The sequence below is a fragment of the Bos grunniens genome, chromosome 15, assembly GCF_055505025.1.
Source record: "Bos grunniens cultivar Pamir isolate PY7600 chromosome 15, Bosgru_T2T1.0, whole genome shotgun sequence".
In the NCBI taxonomy this organism is placed as follows: Eukaryota; Metazoa; Chordata; class Mammalia; order Artiodactyla; family Bovidae; genus Bos; species Bos grunniens.
The window spans coordinates 36,222,316-36,237,093 of NC_141179.1; the positions used below are offsets into that span (position 1 = coordinate 36,222,316).

General features: G+C 54.4%; 1 protein-coding gene across 22 annotated transcripts in view; it reads left to right on the top strand.

Annotated features, from left to right (window-relative positions):
- The window catches only part of PLEKHA7 (pleckstrin homology domain containing A7), a 229,154-nt gene extending 215,005 nt beyond the window's left edge, over nt 1-14,149 (top strand). For 11 of the 22 annotated variants that reach the window (XM_086339797.1, XM_086339791.1, XM_086339798.1 and 8 more), the window contains 7 exons: nt 1,717-1,820; nt 2,671-2,871; nt 5,745-5,903; nt 8,296-8,429; nt 9,309-9,451; nt 11,290-11,400; nt 12,735-14,149. In XM_086339797.1, coding sequence (XP_086195923.1) covers nt 1,717-1,820; nt 2,671-2,871; nt 5,745-5,903; nt 8,296-8,429; nt 9,309-9,451; nt 11,290-11,390 — 842 coding nt within the window. In that variant the 3' untranslated portion in view covers nt 11,391-11,400; nt 12,735-14,149. Of the gene's footprint in view, nt 1-1,716; nt 1,821-2,670; nt 4,295-5,744; nt 5,904-8,295; nt 8,430-9,308; nt 9,452-11,289; nt 11,401-12,734 lie in introns of those variants that run through there. The other 11 variants (XM_086339790.1, XM_086339794.1, XM_086339808.1 and 8 more) reach the window with 6 other exon arrangements.
- Nucleotides 14,150-14,778: the final 629 nt, after the last annotated feature.

A 14,778-nucleotide genomic window follows, 5' to 3' on the forward strand; every position in this document is an offset into this window, starting at 1 on the left:
TCCGTTGGGTAGCAGCTGTCTGGGGCCTCTGGGCTGTAGACAGGGCGCGTCCTTCTTACCTCTGGCTCACATCCTGATTCTCATCCTCTTTTATTACATCTGCCCCTGGGAACAATGGTAATTGTGGTGGTTGTTATAACATAAGCCCTTTATAGTCACTTAGTGAAGATTCATAATAATCCTGTGAGAGAAGTACTGTTGTTATCCCCATTTTTAGAGGTAAGAAAACCAATGAGGTAAGAAAGGAAATAACTTGCCGATTAGCCACTAAGAGATGGAGTCAGCACAATGCCGCTGTCCTGGCTCTAGATCCGCTGTATCCCACAGGCTGGGACGTGGGCTGTCTGCCGTCAGCTTGACCATCTCGGGTCTTCCGTAGGTTTTCTCCTCATCTATGTCACTCTAAGACTTTAAACAAACACATCTTTCTTCTCCTTTGGGCCCTCTTCTTACTCTCTTCCCCTATCCCTCTGAGATGGAGGTGGGAACACACAGGCCCTTAGGCTCACCCATGCCTCATTTCCCCCCGTAGCCAGATTCTCTTCCTCAGAAATCCTTTTAAAGGGAGGCTGCCTGGAACCCCTGAGCAGGTTAGGCACACTCCCCCCATTTGGTGGGAGGTCAGGTGCTTTCCTTTAGACAGGGTGTGGAAACAGGAGGCCACACAGCCGTGGTTCGGGCAGCTGTGGGGTTATGTGACTTCCAGCCCACCATGCTGGCTAGGCTTGCTATGGCCTGAGCTGGTCCCGGAAGGGGACTGGCTTTTGCTGAGCTGGGCCACAGCGACCCCTGGCACTATGCCTGGGGACCCCGTTCTCTTCATTCAGCCTAGATGTGTTCGTTAATGGCAGTGTTAGAGGCCTGTGGGGTGGGACAGATCTTTGTTGCTCAGGAGTCTCTGGGCACTGCAGGACATTCATCATTCTTTTTCCCATGTGCTAAATGCTAGTGGTGTCAACACGATGCCCATTTCCAGATGTCAGGGACCAGCCTTGATAAGCATGTTGGTAGTGGACAAAGCTTGGACTGTGGCTCCACAGAATCTTGGACAAGGTGCTTAACTTCTCTAAACTTGAGATTGCGCACCGTCACAGTGGTTAGGTAATGCTCCCCTGTAGGGCCGGTGGAACAAAATCTGTGTGAAACACGTGTTGTGTTACCTGCCTATCATATGGTAAGCACTCCGTGAGCGCCTGGTGCCTCCTCTTTCCCTTCTTCATTCATTCGTTCATTCAACTAGTTGTTGTTGAAATTGTCACCAGGCATGTTGACACTGTGGTTAGTGCAGTAACCAGTGAATATACTGAAGAGTGTAGGGAATGACTGTTTCTGCCTGGGCCATTTAAAAAGGCTCTCACAAGCAGGGCATCCAGGTTGGGTCATACAGGGTGCATAGGAGTTCATCAAGAAGAAGGGCATTCCTCGCCCTCTGTCCTTTCCTCCTGCCAGGCAGCCCAGTCTTCTGCATGTGAGGGAAGATGTGGGGAACCCTCAGATCTTCAGGGACACTGTCCCCTGTTAGGGACAAAGGGCACCCATGAGCTAGCCCCTCATTCCCTACCTGGGGCTTTGCTCTTCTAGGCCCTGGGAGGAAGAAGCATGGGTTGTTGGCTGGGTCCTTGTGGTCCTTTTGTGGGAGTGGGGGGTGATCGAGAAGGGGCTGGTGGCCTGTCCTCCTCACCACAAATCCACTCGCTTTTCTCTTTCTTCACTAAGGCCTCTCAGGGTCCATGTCAAGGCTCCAGCAATCGTCCACTATTGCTCCCTACGTCACCCTCCGGAGGGGTCTAGACGCCGAAAGCAGCAAGATGACCTACCCTGTGAGTAGGCCTTGAGAAGTTCTCGAAGGGCTCACTGCTCCCTCATGCACAGAGGGAAGGGCTCTGAGGTGGACAGTGACGGGCTGTCCCATGAGATGGCCCCGGCCCCTCCTCAGCTCAGCATCCCTGTCACCACGTGCTTACGATGCCTTCCCCACTGCCCACCAAGAGGGGCGTCATACCACCCCCTCCATTTCCCAAGGGCCCCCGCCCTTCTCCTCGCTCTCACCCAGCGAGCCACACCCTGATTCCTGGTCCATCATGCGGTGTGTGTGTGTGCCCACCTGGACAGGCCTGGGCCTCAGGGTCTGCATCTGCAGGATGGGGTGCTGCCAGAGGGCCCGTGAGGGCTGGGTTGTCATGTCCCTGAGTGTGCTTAGAGGGGAGAGAGTGTGTGTGTGAATGTGAGTGTGTATGTGTGGGGGGGTGAGTGTGTGTCTGTGAGTGTGTGTGTGTGTGGGTGAGTGTGGTGTGTATATGTGTCTCAGTGTGCTTAGAGGGAAGAGAGAGAGTGTGTGTGTGAGTGTGAATATGAGTGTGTGTGTGTCTGTGTGTGTGGGTGAGTGTGTGTGTATGTGTCTCAGTGTGTTAGAGGGAAGAGAGAGTGTGTGTGTGTAAGTATGTGAATGTGAGTGTGTGTGTGTGACTGTGTGAATGTGTGTGTGGGTGAGTGTGTGTGTGTGTATGTGTTTCAGTGTGCTTAGAGGTGAGAGAGAGAGTGTGAGTGTATGTGAGTATGTGAATGTGTCTGTGTGTGTGTGTGAGTGTGTGTGCGCACGGGCTGAAGCCAGGTGGCCGGCCGCCCTCTGTTCTCAGCCCAGCCGCCCTGTCTGCCCCTCCTGCCCCTCAGAGACCCAAGAGTGCCTTGGAGCGCCTGTACTCAGGAGACCACCAGCGGGGCAAGATGAGTGCGGAGGAGCAGCTGGAGCGCATGAAGCGGCACCAGAAGGCGCTGGTCCGGGAGCGCAAGAGGACGCTGAGCCAAGGAGAGAGGACGGGGCTGCCCTCGTCCCGCTACCTCAGCCAACCGCTCCCGGGAGACCTCGGCTCAGTATGTTAGGAGGGTCCAGGCAGGCGGGCTGGGACAGGGAGCAGAGCTTCCCCGAGGCCCCTAGACCCGAGCCCGGCTCACCCCCGAGAGAGTGGTTCAGAGAACGCCCCGTGGGCTGTGTGTCCGCAAGCCAGGCCACGTGAGTGACTTGGTCAGAGGGTGCCCCGAACTAGAGAAAGAGTGAGGATGTCACGGCAGGAGCCCAGGAGCCAGAGGAAGCGTCCACGGTCAGGTCTCCAGTCGAGCTTGAGGGAGAGGCCCTTCTTCGGCATTCTGAGTCTCTCGCCTGAACCCAGGACTTGGGAAGTACAGACTTGGAGGAGTGGAGGAGAAAGATGGTGCTATGATTTGAGGAGTGCAAGTCAACCAGCCTCCCAAACCTCCAAGCGGGTGCCCTGGGGAGCAACTGAGCAGGGTGTGGTGCCCACACCCCTGAGGGCCCGGGGTCTCCCACAGCTAGCCGTGCGGACAGGCCCTGCACCCAAGGAGAGCCAGGCTGCCTGCTGCCCTCTGGTGGTGCTTCCAGGCACTGCACCCTGCCCACAGTCTCCTTAGGTCCCTTTTGGAAACATTCCACTGGATTTTTCTCCATTGTTTGAAATCAAATGTTTCCCTAGACCTCTAGCCTGACTGTTCTTTCCCTAATTCATTGCACAAGCTCTTTTGCTTTTAGCGTTACCGCTCATTGCCTCTCTAATCCTGCCTGATTGTGTTTACAGAAGCTTCTAATTTGCATCCACCATTCTCTAACTGGCCTGTGCTCCTGTTACCAGGCTTACAATAGCAGCTCTTTTCTCCATAGCCTAGCGAGCCCTCCCATGTGTGACTCACTTTCTGCTGCCCCCTTTATGCAGGCTTACTGACTCATAATTCACTTATCCCAAAAGCCGCCCCGCAAGGCTGAGCCAGCCCCACTGCCCAAGGGCGGTGGTCTTTGCCAGAGGTCTGGGCGTGATGAATTTATTAATGTCCATGCCTTATACTGGGATAGTTGACATGGACTTCAGAGATTGCACGTTTGAATAAATTCTGCCAAGTCTGAGGTGGTTCGGTTTTAATTCCTCCAGCCCCATCGGCACAATTTCTTATGGAAAACTTTTTGTGTTCTAGTATTTTATAACTTGAACAGGTAGCAAGATACATTATGATTTGTATTCAGAGGGCCTCTTGGCAGCTGTTAGGTCAGACACCAAAGGGATAAGACCCAGCACACTCATATCCTGAAAAGCTGCAAAGCCAGTAACTTTTAAACTTTGTAAGTAAATGTCTTATGAGATAAAACTGACTTTTTACAACCTGATGTCTCAAATGTAGAAAAATGATCTAAAAATCGTAACTTGAATACTTTGTAATTTTTTCTCTTTAAAAAAGACTTGTGTTAAGTCTCTGCCTCAGCGCCAATAAACATGTTGCTTAATGATGATGCATTGGCGTGGTTCTTCCCCAGGATAAACTGTACAGTCCAGTGAACTTTTTCTGTCTGTGGAAGCAATCAGGCTGGGTTTATGTGAGGACCTGTCTCTATCTGGGGCATTGGTGAGCGTGTCAGAAAATGTGTGTTTTCTTTGTGAATCAATCATTAAATTAATTTTTCATCCCTGAATCTTCAACTGTCTAATCTTTTCGTACTTTAGTAGGAAGCCATCACCTGAGAGCGATTATGTTGACGCAGAGTCAGTATTGAGAGCTTGTGCATGAGTGGGTGAAATGTGCTGTTATGGCTATGGCTTTGGGGCTCAGGTGAGCGGGGCCGGAGGGGACATTAAAGTCGATTGTGACCACTCGGGGCTCTGTGAGGTATGAGGTGAGAGGGAGGACCCAGCCTGGGATGGAGAAGTTTCTGCTTGGCTTCTGCTCAAGAAAAGGGAGGCTTTGAGCCCATCGCCTCCTCTTAGCAACCTGCTCAACATGGAGTTCTGTGGGGACGAAGGCCACAGGTGATTAGGAAGGCCCAAGGGGAGCCCAACCATGGTACTGGGTTTTGTTTTTAGTTTCTGTTTTATATTGGAGTATAGCAGGTTAACAATGTTGTGATAGTTTCAGCCATATGTGTGTGTGTCTCCGTTCTCTGTGCTGGGATCTTAAAGTGGCTGGGTTAGAGTTTCCTTCTGTGAAGCTTGCTCATTACAGAGTTGGGAATGTTGAGTTTGATTTAGCATTTAAGTCTTACATGGATTTGGTTTTTCTAACTTAAATAGATGCCTGTACACAGCAGCTTATCTGCCTCAGTGGTCCTCAGCTGCTCCTGCTCACACGTCCCCCGCCCCACTGTGGATGCAATATTCCCCAGCCCTCACTGTGACCTGTGGGGAATTCCCATGAGAGAGCATCTTGGCTATCCCACTTGCTTACCAGGGCCTTGGAGGGTTTTGTCTTTTGCATTGTTTCTGAGCTGGGACATAGGACTCCAGAAACAGGAAAGGCTTCCATGAGCTGTCAGGTGGCAGGAGCAGCAAACCCCTTCTCTGGAGCTCTGTCCCAGATTCAGTTTTGGGGTCACCTTCTGGGACCTGGAGGCTTCCTGTATCCCTGGGGACTATTGTAAGTCTAAAGTCGTGGATCACAGACCTGTGCCCTGGAGGTTGGAACACTCTGGGGCCAGATCAGAGAGACATGAGCACTTGGAGTCAGGCTGTATCAAAGGGGCAGAGGCCTTGTTCTCTCTGTCACAGAGTTTCAGCACACAACAGAGAGCATCCATGTCACAGACCGCTGCTGCCTTCTTTTAGAGACGGTGTTGAGGTCCATGGTCATACAGCTTTTCCCTAACGAGTCACAGACACAACTTCCCAAGGACCCTGGTGCCCACAAGACCCACCCAAAAGGGGCCGGTCAGGAAGTGACTACATCTCACCCTCTCCTTCTGTTGCCAGTGGAAGCGTGAGCAGGACTTTGACCTGCAGCTGCTGGAACGGGCTGTACAAGGGGACAGAAAGGACAAGGAAGAGAATGGCTGGCTGAAGGTGCAGGCCATGCCTGTCACTGAATTGGACCTGGAACCACAAGACTATGACGTGGACATCAGCAGAGAGGTGAGGGCGGGGGCTTCCTTCATGCCTCATTCCTTCTGAGGCATGGCCTTCAGACTGCAGCCTGACCCACCCTCCCACCCTCCAGGGGCACGGGGGGTGTTGCCCTGAATGGGACACGCTCGGCTTCAGTGTGGCCCAGAGGATGGGTGAACAGCAGCTGGAGGTGGTGAGAGGAGTCCAGACATTGTGATGCAGGCTCAGATCCGTCTCTCTGGAACTGGGGGCAAGTCATTTAACTTCTCCGTGCCTTGGTTTCCTCAGCAGTAATGTCAGTTGTGGTGAGGGTTAAGAGACTCAGCATATTGCCCGGACGATTGGCAATGATCAGAAAGCTATGAGCACAGGACCTGGCACGTAATAGGAGTGTGAGCAGGTCGTTGTTATTGTTATGATATGTTCCCTGGAAAACCAGGAGTTGGTCTTACATCTGGCTAGTCAGGCTAGTTAGGCAATCAGACTTGAGATGGGGGAAAGGGGAGGCAGGTTTAGAAATCACAGGTGAAATTTTGGGACTTCCCTGGTGATCCAGTGGTTAAGACTCTGAGCTCCCAATGCAGGAGACCCAGGTTCAACCCCTGGTCAGGGAACTAGAACCCACATGCCACAACTAAGAGTTTGGGTGCCACAACTAAAGATCCTGTGTGTTGCAGCTAAGACCTGGCACAGCCGCAGCAATAAATATTAATACATTAAAAAAAAAAAAAAAATCACAGGTGAAATTTCCAGGTGTGGCAGAGGCTGGGAGACCTGGATAGGACTTGGTCTGAATTCCTGGCGCCCTCTGGTGGCTCAAATACATCATGACCAGGCAGGCCCAGAAAAGCAAGTAACCGTAGCAGAGTGTCTTTACTGGAAGGAAGAGAAAGGGAGTCAGTGCATGACAGATTCAGGGTCTTCAAGAGATAGGGTGGTCTCCTGTGTTGTGCCCCTCGTAAGCTCTGTAGAGCAGTGTTTATGGCTGTTTGGTTCACCTTTATGCACCCAGCACCAGGCCTAGCACACAATAGCCACTCTAAATATTTGCTGAATGACGACTCTGTTGAATGAAGTGCACAGTAGCCCAAACACAGTTGTGTGAGGACTCGGCCTGGCCTGAAACTGCATGAGAGGAAGTGCTCTTACCACGTGAAGGATAGATCAGACCGGAGTGGGGCAGACTGACGCCTGTGGAGTACCTGGGTTCTGGGGTCCACTGGGCCTCCAGGGGTTAACGAGGTTAGTCCCCTTCCTTAAGCCCCTTTCCCTTTGGCACCTCTAAAGCAGCCAGAAGTCCATGATTCTCAGATTCACAAAAGAAGCTTCTGCAGGCTTGCTTTGGCAGTGGGAAGTGCGCTTTGTGGTGTCCTGATTAGCCTGCTAGCCAAGGGGAAAAGTTCTTCCTTATCTCTAACCTAAATCCCTGCTCCTGCAATGTGATCTGCATCCTTGCTCTGGATCTGCCTTCATTGGGAAAAACAGGAGCTTTTTCTTGCTATCTTTCACCAGAATGGAAGATAGGGATGGGTTTAAATTCAAGTCCATATTTGCCCTGGGATTGGATTGACCTTGTCTTTAGGAGTTTCAACCAACCTCATTTTAAATGTCCTGCTGTTACTCAAGGAGAAAAAAATTCCCTAAGGTATGCGAAAGTTGTCTTTAGCTTTCTTGGCCCAAGTAAGGTTTCACTAAGCTGAGGTTGCTGTTGGGTTTGTGTGAGAGACTAGAGGGGTGGAGTAGGGGTCAGTTTCCTTTTGAGAGCAAGAGATGCAATGTGGCTGCCTCCTGTCTGGGTCAGAGGGCCTTTTGTAGGGACAAAAATCACTGTCACTTTCTTTCATTCCTCCTCCCAGCCACCCATCCAACTGCCCACCCACCCATCTAACTATCCAAGGAGTGTTTGCTGAAGGGCTACTGAGTACCAAGTGTCTGATCTAGACAGTGGAGAAACAAACAGAAAACAGAGACAGGGTGGGCGGGAGAGGCACAGTCAGGGAAGGTTTCTGGAGGTGAGGTTGGGAGGATGAGAGAGTCCGTGGAGCCCGGAGAGGAGCATCCCAGGCAGAGGGGAGAGCCCCAGGGGTCTGTGGGGCTGGAGAGGTCCGCACAGGTCAGATCACGTGGAGGGTGGCGTCACGGGTGACTACTGTCCTCCTCGGGCTTCTGGTCTACTTACTTTGGCTTCCCCTTTCCCTTCCCTTGGACAGTAGGAGGTGCTGGGTATGGTGGAAAGAGCACGGGCTTTGGAGTCAAACCCAGATGCAGATCCTGACTCCACAGTGAACTGCTGCTGCTGTGATCTTAGCAAATACTTGAGTCTGTGGGCAGCTCCGTGTGCCTCCTGGTGGGGGGACAGGGTCAGGGAGCAGGTCTCAAACCAAACATCCCAACCACCGCCACCCGGCCCTTTCCTCAGCTCTCCAAACCAGAGAAGGTCTCCATCCCTGAGCGTTACGTGGAGCTGGATCCTGAAGAGCCGCCCAGCCTGGAGGAGCTGCAGGCGCGGTACCGCAAAGCTGAGAAGATCCGTAACATCCTCACCCGGTCCAGGTCAGCCCTCATGACGCCCGAGTCCTGACAGCCTGCTAGGCTGCCCCGGGGGTGTCTCAGCTGAACGGACCGGACTGGGCTGCCCAGGGTGTGTGTGTTTTATCAGGCCTCTGTCTTAGGCAAACATTGCTCATTGTAAGGGGCAGGTTGGCTCTCAGCACTTCACCGACAGATCAGCGAGGAAGCTCGCCCAGGTCACCTGAAGGTCATGAAGCTCTCAGAGGGCCATGCTAGGCCCTCACCCCCAGATCTGTGTCCCGTGGCCCTGGCAAGTGTGGGGAGTGGAGCCAAGTGTGGCGGTGAAGTGGACACGCTTAGAGATTGCCCCCAAGGATGGTGCTCCCAGCCCCAGGGCCTGTGTTCCCTCATTTAGACCCTAGACCTTTGGAGTCCCTGCTTTGGTCCCCAAATCAGAGCCACTGTTCACCTATCAAAGTGGCCTGTGCCAGTGGCCTAGACCAGAGCCAGGGGCCCAGCCGTGTCCTGAGCTGCCAGAGGCCTCATCCACACCCCTGGAGGCCAGGAGAGGACCCCAGCAAGTGGCTTTCCTGTCCCATCAGCTCCTGTAGCCTCAGAAACATAAACCTGGTGTTTGAGGTCCTCCCTTTCAGAGCCAGGTTAGCCTTTTCACGTCTGGATGGAATAGGAGCCTAGAGCCAGAACTCTTACCTTGGGGTCTGTGATCCCCCAGAGGAGGGGCAAAGCTGTGGCTGGGCGTTTAAGGAGAGGAGCTCGTGCACCTTGGTCTGGAGAGAAAGTGCCCTGCTTTTATCTGACGCCCCCAGAAGGGTGAGATCCTCAGGCCAGGGGGACCCCCCTCTCCTGAGGTGGACGCCGTGGGCAGGGAGGCCCACAGCCCGCTTTCTGGCCCTGCCGCAGCATGTGCAATCTGCAGCCGACCGCCAGCCAGGACCGGAACAGCGTGGCAGACCTGGACTCGCAGCTGCAGGAGCAGGAGCGCATCATCAACATCTCCTACGCCCTGGCCTCGGAGGCCTCCCAGCGCAGCAAGCAGGTGGCAGGTGAGGCCGCGGGGGCAGCCTCGGAGGCTGGGCCCCAGCCCCTGCTCCCTGGGTTCAGGGCCCGGCCCAGCCTGTCTGGAGTTGGTGGGAAAGCAGGCTTCAGGCATAGAAATTGAGGAACAGTGGTGTTTGCCCTGTCCCTTGCAGGGCGTGGTGGGGGCAGAGTGGGCAGGCTGAGCAGGGGAGCTGGTGCTCAGGAGCGTTGGAGGAAGGAGGTCTGGGAGAGGCATGCGGCTCACTGTTAGCCCTGGGAGTGGTGCTGCTCTTCTGCTGTCTCTGAGGTGGCCGGTTGAGAACAGGCTTTTCTGGCTCCTGAGCTGAGGGGTCCAGGCTAAGATTTCTGGCCTCACGAAGAAGGGGCAGGAAAGCCTCTGGTGCTTGGATTTCTTGCGGGACGAGACAGAAGGGGCCCCTCTAACCCTCCTTGGGGTTTCTGCTTTGTTCCCCAAATCAGAGCCACTGTCCATCTATCAGAGTTGCCTCTGAGTGGCCTGTGCCAGAAATCGGGACTTGGAAAGTGGGACTTTGTTGTCCAGTGGGGAAAAAAAATATACCACAGGATGGGAGGGTGTGTGTGTGTATGTACATGTGCACATGTGTAAAAAAGGCTTTCTCTTTGTCAGGAGTGTATATGTATTTGTGTGTGTACATGTACACGTGTGTAGAAGAGGCTTTCTCTCTCAGCTGGGAAAGCGACTCCTGGCTCCTCTCCCCACCCTCACTGGCCTCCTATGTGAGCCCTCGCAGGGCTCCTCTCCCCACCCTCACTGGCCTCCTATGTGAGCCCTCGAAGGGCTCCTCTCCCCACCCTCACTGGCCTCCTATGTGAGCCCTCACAGGGCTTCTCTCCCCACCCTCACTGGCCTCCTATGTGAACCCTCGCAGGGCTCCTCTCCCCACCCTCACTGGCCTCCTATGTGAGCCCTCGCAGGGCTCCTCTCCCCACCCTCACTGGCCTCCTATGTGAGCCCTCACAGGGCTCCTCTCCCCACCCTCACTGGCCTCCTATGTCAGTCCTCGCAGTTCACCCAGGGCTGTTTCTCCCCCAGGTGCGGTGGCCCCTGCGTGTCTAGGTGGTGCCCTTGGCCAGGAGTGAGGGTGGTTGTAGAGTGAAGTGGTGTCACAGTCCCCACCGGTCCTCCGACTCTGGCCAGAGGGTCTAGAAGTGGCCGAGGGTGGGGCCTGCCAGGCCCTGAGGTGGTGGCCCTGGGGAGCAGAGCTGTACCAAGAAGCCGTGGGATGACTGAGGGCAGAAGGAAGCCTGTTCTCTCTCCCCCAGCTCTGGTCCCTTACAGAGTCCCTGAGGTCCCTGCTGTCCTGACTCCCCTGAGGACATGTGCGTCAGCCGAGAGGGCGTCCTTGTGGGGGAGACAGCAGGCGGCTCCCCCAGGCCCATCTTCCTGATGATCCTGGGGGTCCCTGAGGCCCCGCATGGCGGTTTTGAATTCCTCCCTGTGTCCAGGGGTCCAGCAGGGGGACCTGCCCTGCTGTAAATCACCCTCCTCTCTGGCCTGTGCTTGCTCTTACCTGTGTGGACATACTGTCCTCGGCTTCCTCCCCGCCAGCAGGCGAGTGCGCCCCAGCCCTCCCACCATGTCCCCCGCGACCACTCCCCCGCTGAGTGGCCTCCTCTGCTGCAGCCCCTCCTCACTCTTGCTCCCTTTCTCCAGTCCCAGGCCAGGCCCCAACCTGGCCCCACAGGCGTGTCCCCCAAGCCCAGGCCACTAGTGGCGGGCAGTGGGGCCCACAGCTCCCCAGCCCTGCCGAGTGGGGCGTTTGGAGCTGCGGGAGCAGACGAGGAGCCTAACACACCGCTTAATTCCTGTCTGCCCGTCTAGCGCAGCAGCTGGCCCTCCTCCCGCCTAAAGCCCCCCTGTCCTCCAGGACCGTGCCACCTTACCCCCCCTTAAGCAACGGACTCCACTACACCTTTGTCTAACACCTTCCAAGTAAGAGCCCCCGCCTGGCATCGTGGCCCCTCTCCTGGCGCTGAGCATGTCCCCTCCCTGCTGCTGAGATGATAGCAGTACCACCTGCTGATGCTTCCTTCCTTGGGCAAAGCGGCTGCTGGGGAGACCTCCCGGGCTGGTGGGCAGGAGCGGGGCTGTTGGTTTTTAGGAACTCAGTGTTCGGTGGCTCCCATACAGGAGAGCCTGTGAAGTCTCAGGGACCAGAGCCACGCCCCTCCCTGCCCAGCTGTCCTTCCTGCAGGCAGCCTAGTGCCCCCAAGGGACCAGTGCGAGCCAGACGGCGTGTAGGGCTTTCCCTCTCGTCCCTCTGTAGTGTTTATGGTTGACATTGCTGAGCACCGGCAATAACCCCGTGGGGATATTCACCGCATTTTACAGATGAGGAAGAGCAGCTCAGAGCCAGTGAGGGACTGGCCCAAAGAATCATGGCTGTGGGTGTCAGAACCAGGGTGGGGACCCTTTCCTCGTGAGTCCTCTGTCGCCACTTGTGTGCCCATCTGGCCACCCGAGGAGCTCTGGGTGTTTGGAGAAGGGAGTGCAGTGAGGGATGGAGGTGCGTGGTTGGGGTGGAGACATGCTCTTGGGCAGGTGTCCCCCAGCCTGAGGGTGGGACTTGGGACAGGCTGTAGGGAGGTATGCAGTAGGGCCCCCGTGGCTGAGGAACCCCAGGGAAATGCTCCGTCAGGTCTTGGCTCCAGAGGACCCTGTAAAGGCCACAGCATCTTCTGGGGTCACAGGTGGGGTGTGTGGTTTTCTCTTAGAGATCTGAGTGTCCCAGGTCACAGAGAGGCTCTGTTTCTATCAGCTTTTGGCACCTCTGTGGCCATGAGTCAGCCTCCGATGCTCTTTTCAGAGCCCATCCACATTTCCTTTTACCCTTCCAGCATCCTCAGCAGTTCTAGGAGATTGGTGCGATCACCCTGTTTTTAGATTAAACTAACAAGGGCCACGGAAGCTGAGCAACTTACCCAGAATGACTCAGCAAACGGAGGGCCAGGCCGGAACTGGAACCCAGAGCCCTCTTTGCTCAGGCCTATGGCCCTGTTAGAGCAGGGACCCAGTCTCAGGGCCAGTGTGTGTCTGGCAGACTTCCTAGAAGTGATGGGGTGGAGGAAAGGTGGGGCACCCATGAGTCCTAGAGCCCGAGCGTCCCCCAGCAGCGGCCGCGTTGCCCTGGCCTCCTGCCCGGCTGCACTCTGTCTTGTTAGCCTGCCATCCCCTGTCCCATGTGTGAGCAACCAAGCCCACCACCTGCTCCCCAGAGTGGGCTGGGGTCCTGCCAGCCCCTCACTGTCTCCTCTGCTTTTTGCCAGCCCAGGCAGTGACTGACCCGTGATCCAGCACACAGAGAAGTCTGGAGCCAGGGGCCAGCAGAACCAGTTTCCTCCGAGAAGATCCATCCTTCTTCCGCCAAGGAAACCCCTTCCAGCTAAGCGGGGGTTCAGCCTGGAGGATGGAGTAGCCCGTCAGCTGTGGGGTGTCCACCACAGGGCGAGGTCCTAACCCCCCCGCTTGTTTTAGTTCAGACTCCTTTTACATGTGACAAAGGCACTTTTGATACACACTGTACAATACTGATGCTGTATTTTAGAATCAGGATGTATTTTATAATGTTCACCTCAAGGGCTCAGTGGCCGAGAAGGTGAGGATGCAAGATTTTGGAGCTGCACACACAGATTCAGGTATCGTGGGGTGGTGGGTGTGGGTGGGGCCGAAGGGCAGGGTGCAGGGTGAGCAGAAGGCAGTCCAGCATCTGCTGAATGCAGGCAAGCTTGGATGTGAGACATGCTGCCGGTGGATTCCAGTGTGGGGCTCACTGGCGTGCTGTCCAGGGCAGTGGTCAGCCGTCCCTGATCTTGACCGCCTGATGGCCAGCTCTGGAGGGGGAAGCTCCACCGAGACGGAGCCCAAGTCTGTGCCTCGGCCTTGGGTCTGCCTTAGGCCCAACAACGTGTCTAAGAACTTTGGTTCCCGACCCGCCCATGAGGTTCTCTCAGCAAAGGGCTCTTCTCAAAAATAAAAAAAGTTTGCTTTAATTAAAAAAAAAAAAAAAGAAATACAGAACACTTTGAGATACAGAAAAGGTGAGAAGAGCATCTTCGACTTGTATCATAAGCAATAAACGTCACACCGGGTGGCATCTACCTGCAACTCCCTGTGTCCACACTAGGCTGTGATAGCGATCCTGGGACCTTTGCAGCCTGCCCCTCAGAACACAGGTCAGCTTCCCAGGACTTGGGTCAGTGGCTGGAGGGCAGGCAGCGGGTCCCCACCATCTCTGATGGCCAGCAAGGCCATGATGGCAGAACGATGACTTGACTTCCAGCCTAAAATGGGGAAGGGGCCACCAGACCAGCTGCCGTGTTTGTGGCCCTTTATATGAGTCGTGAGCTCATGATAGTCTGCATACAGAAAATGAGGTTGAAAAGGAAAAAAAACAAAAAACCTCCGTTGGGTAGAGCCACACTTTAAATGAAAATTGGTCTTTGACTATGGTCAGAAAAATAATCTTGAATATATTTAGAAGTTGCCGTCTATTTTTAACTAATTCCATATGCTGCCAGTATCGACTTCATGACATTTGCCAAAATAAGATTTTATTTTTGCCTTTATAAGATTTTGTTGGAAAAATGAAATGAGTATTTTGCAAGAAAAAGTTAATTTAAAAAAGAAGTGTAATGGTTTGCAAAAAAAAATGTGATGTACAGATTAAAGTATTAACCTGGTACACCTCCTGCTTTTTGCTGGCTATTTTCCATGAGTGCCCTGTGTTAGTTTTTTCTTTCTATTTCTTTGAAAAATCCCCAGTGTCAACTCTTGACCCTGCAGTGTTCACCTATGAAGTTTCTCCTGATGAGTTCTTGACACTTGATTGACACTGGAAGTCTAAGGGAGCAAGGCCTGTCCTCTCAGGCCCTTGGCTGGGCTTCAACAGCTGCTGAGGATGGTTCCCCACCCCAGCCCACCCAGTCAAGGGGCCGCTGGGCTGTGGACAGGCTGTGGACGCCTGTGCGGGGCTGGTTTGGCAGGCGGACTGCGATCCCACAGCGGGAAGGACCCCACAGGCCCTCTTCCAACCCACACGCCGCCAGCTCGTTCCAGTGAGGAGGGTTAGCGATGGACCATTGCAAACTGGATTTGGATTTAATTCATTTTGACTTGTGATATATGCTTGAAACAGAAGGCAGGAGGCCACTTCGGTTTAGGGATGCGTGCGTGTTCGAGTTTGTTGTTAATGGCAGTTTATCTCTGTTGCCAAGAAGAGCACCCGCAGTGCAGAGTGGCTTTCCAACTAGTTAAACTGGAGAGAACAGATTCCAAAGCATTCAGAAGAGGGGACGCTGCTGTTTTTTTAGC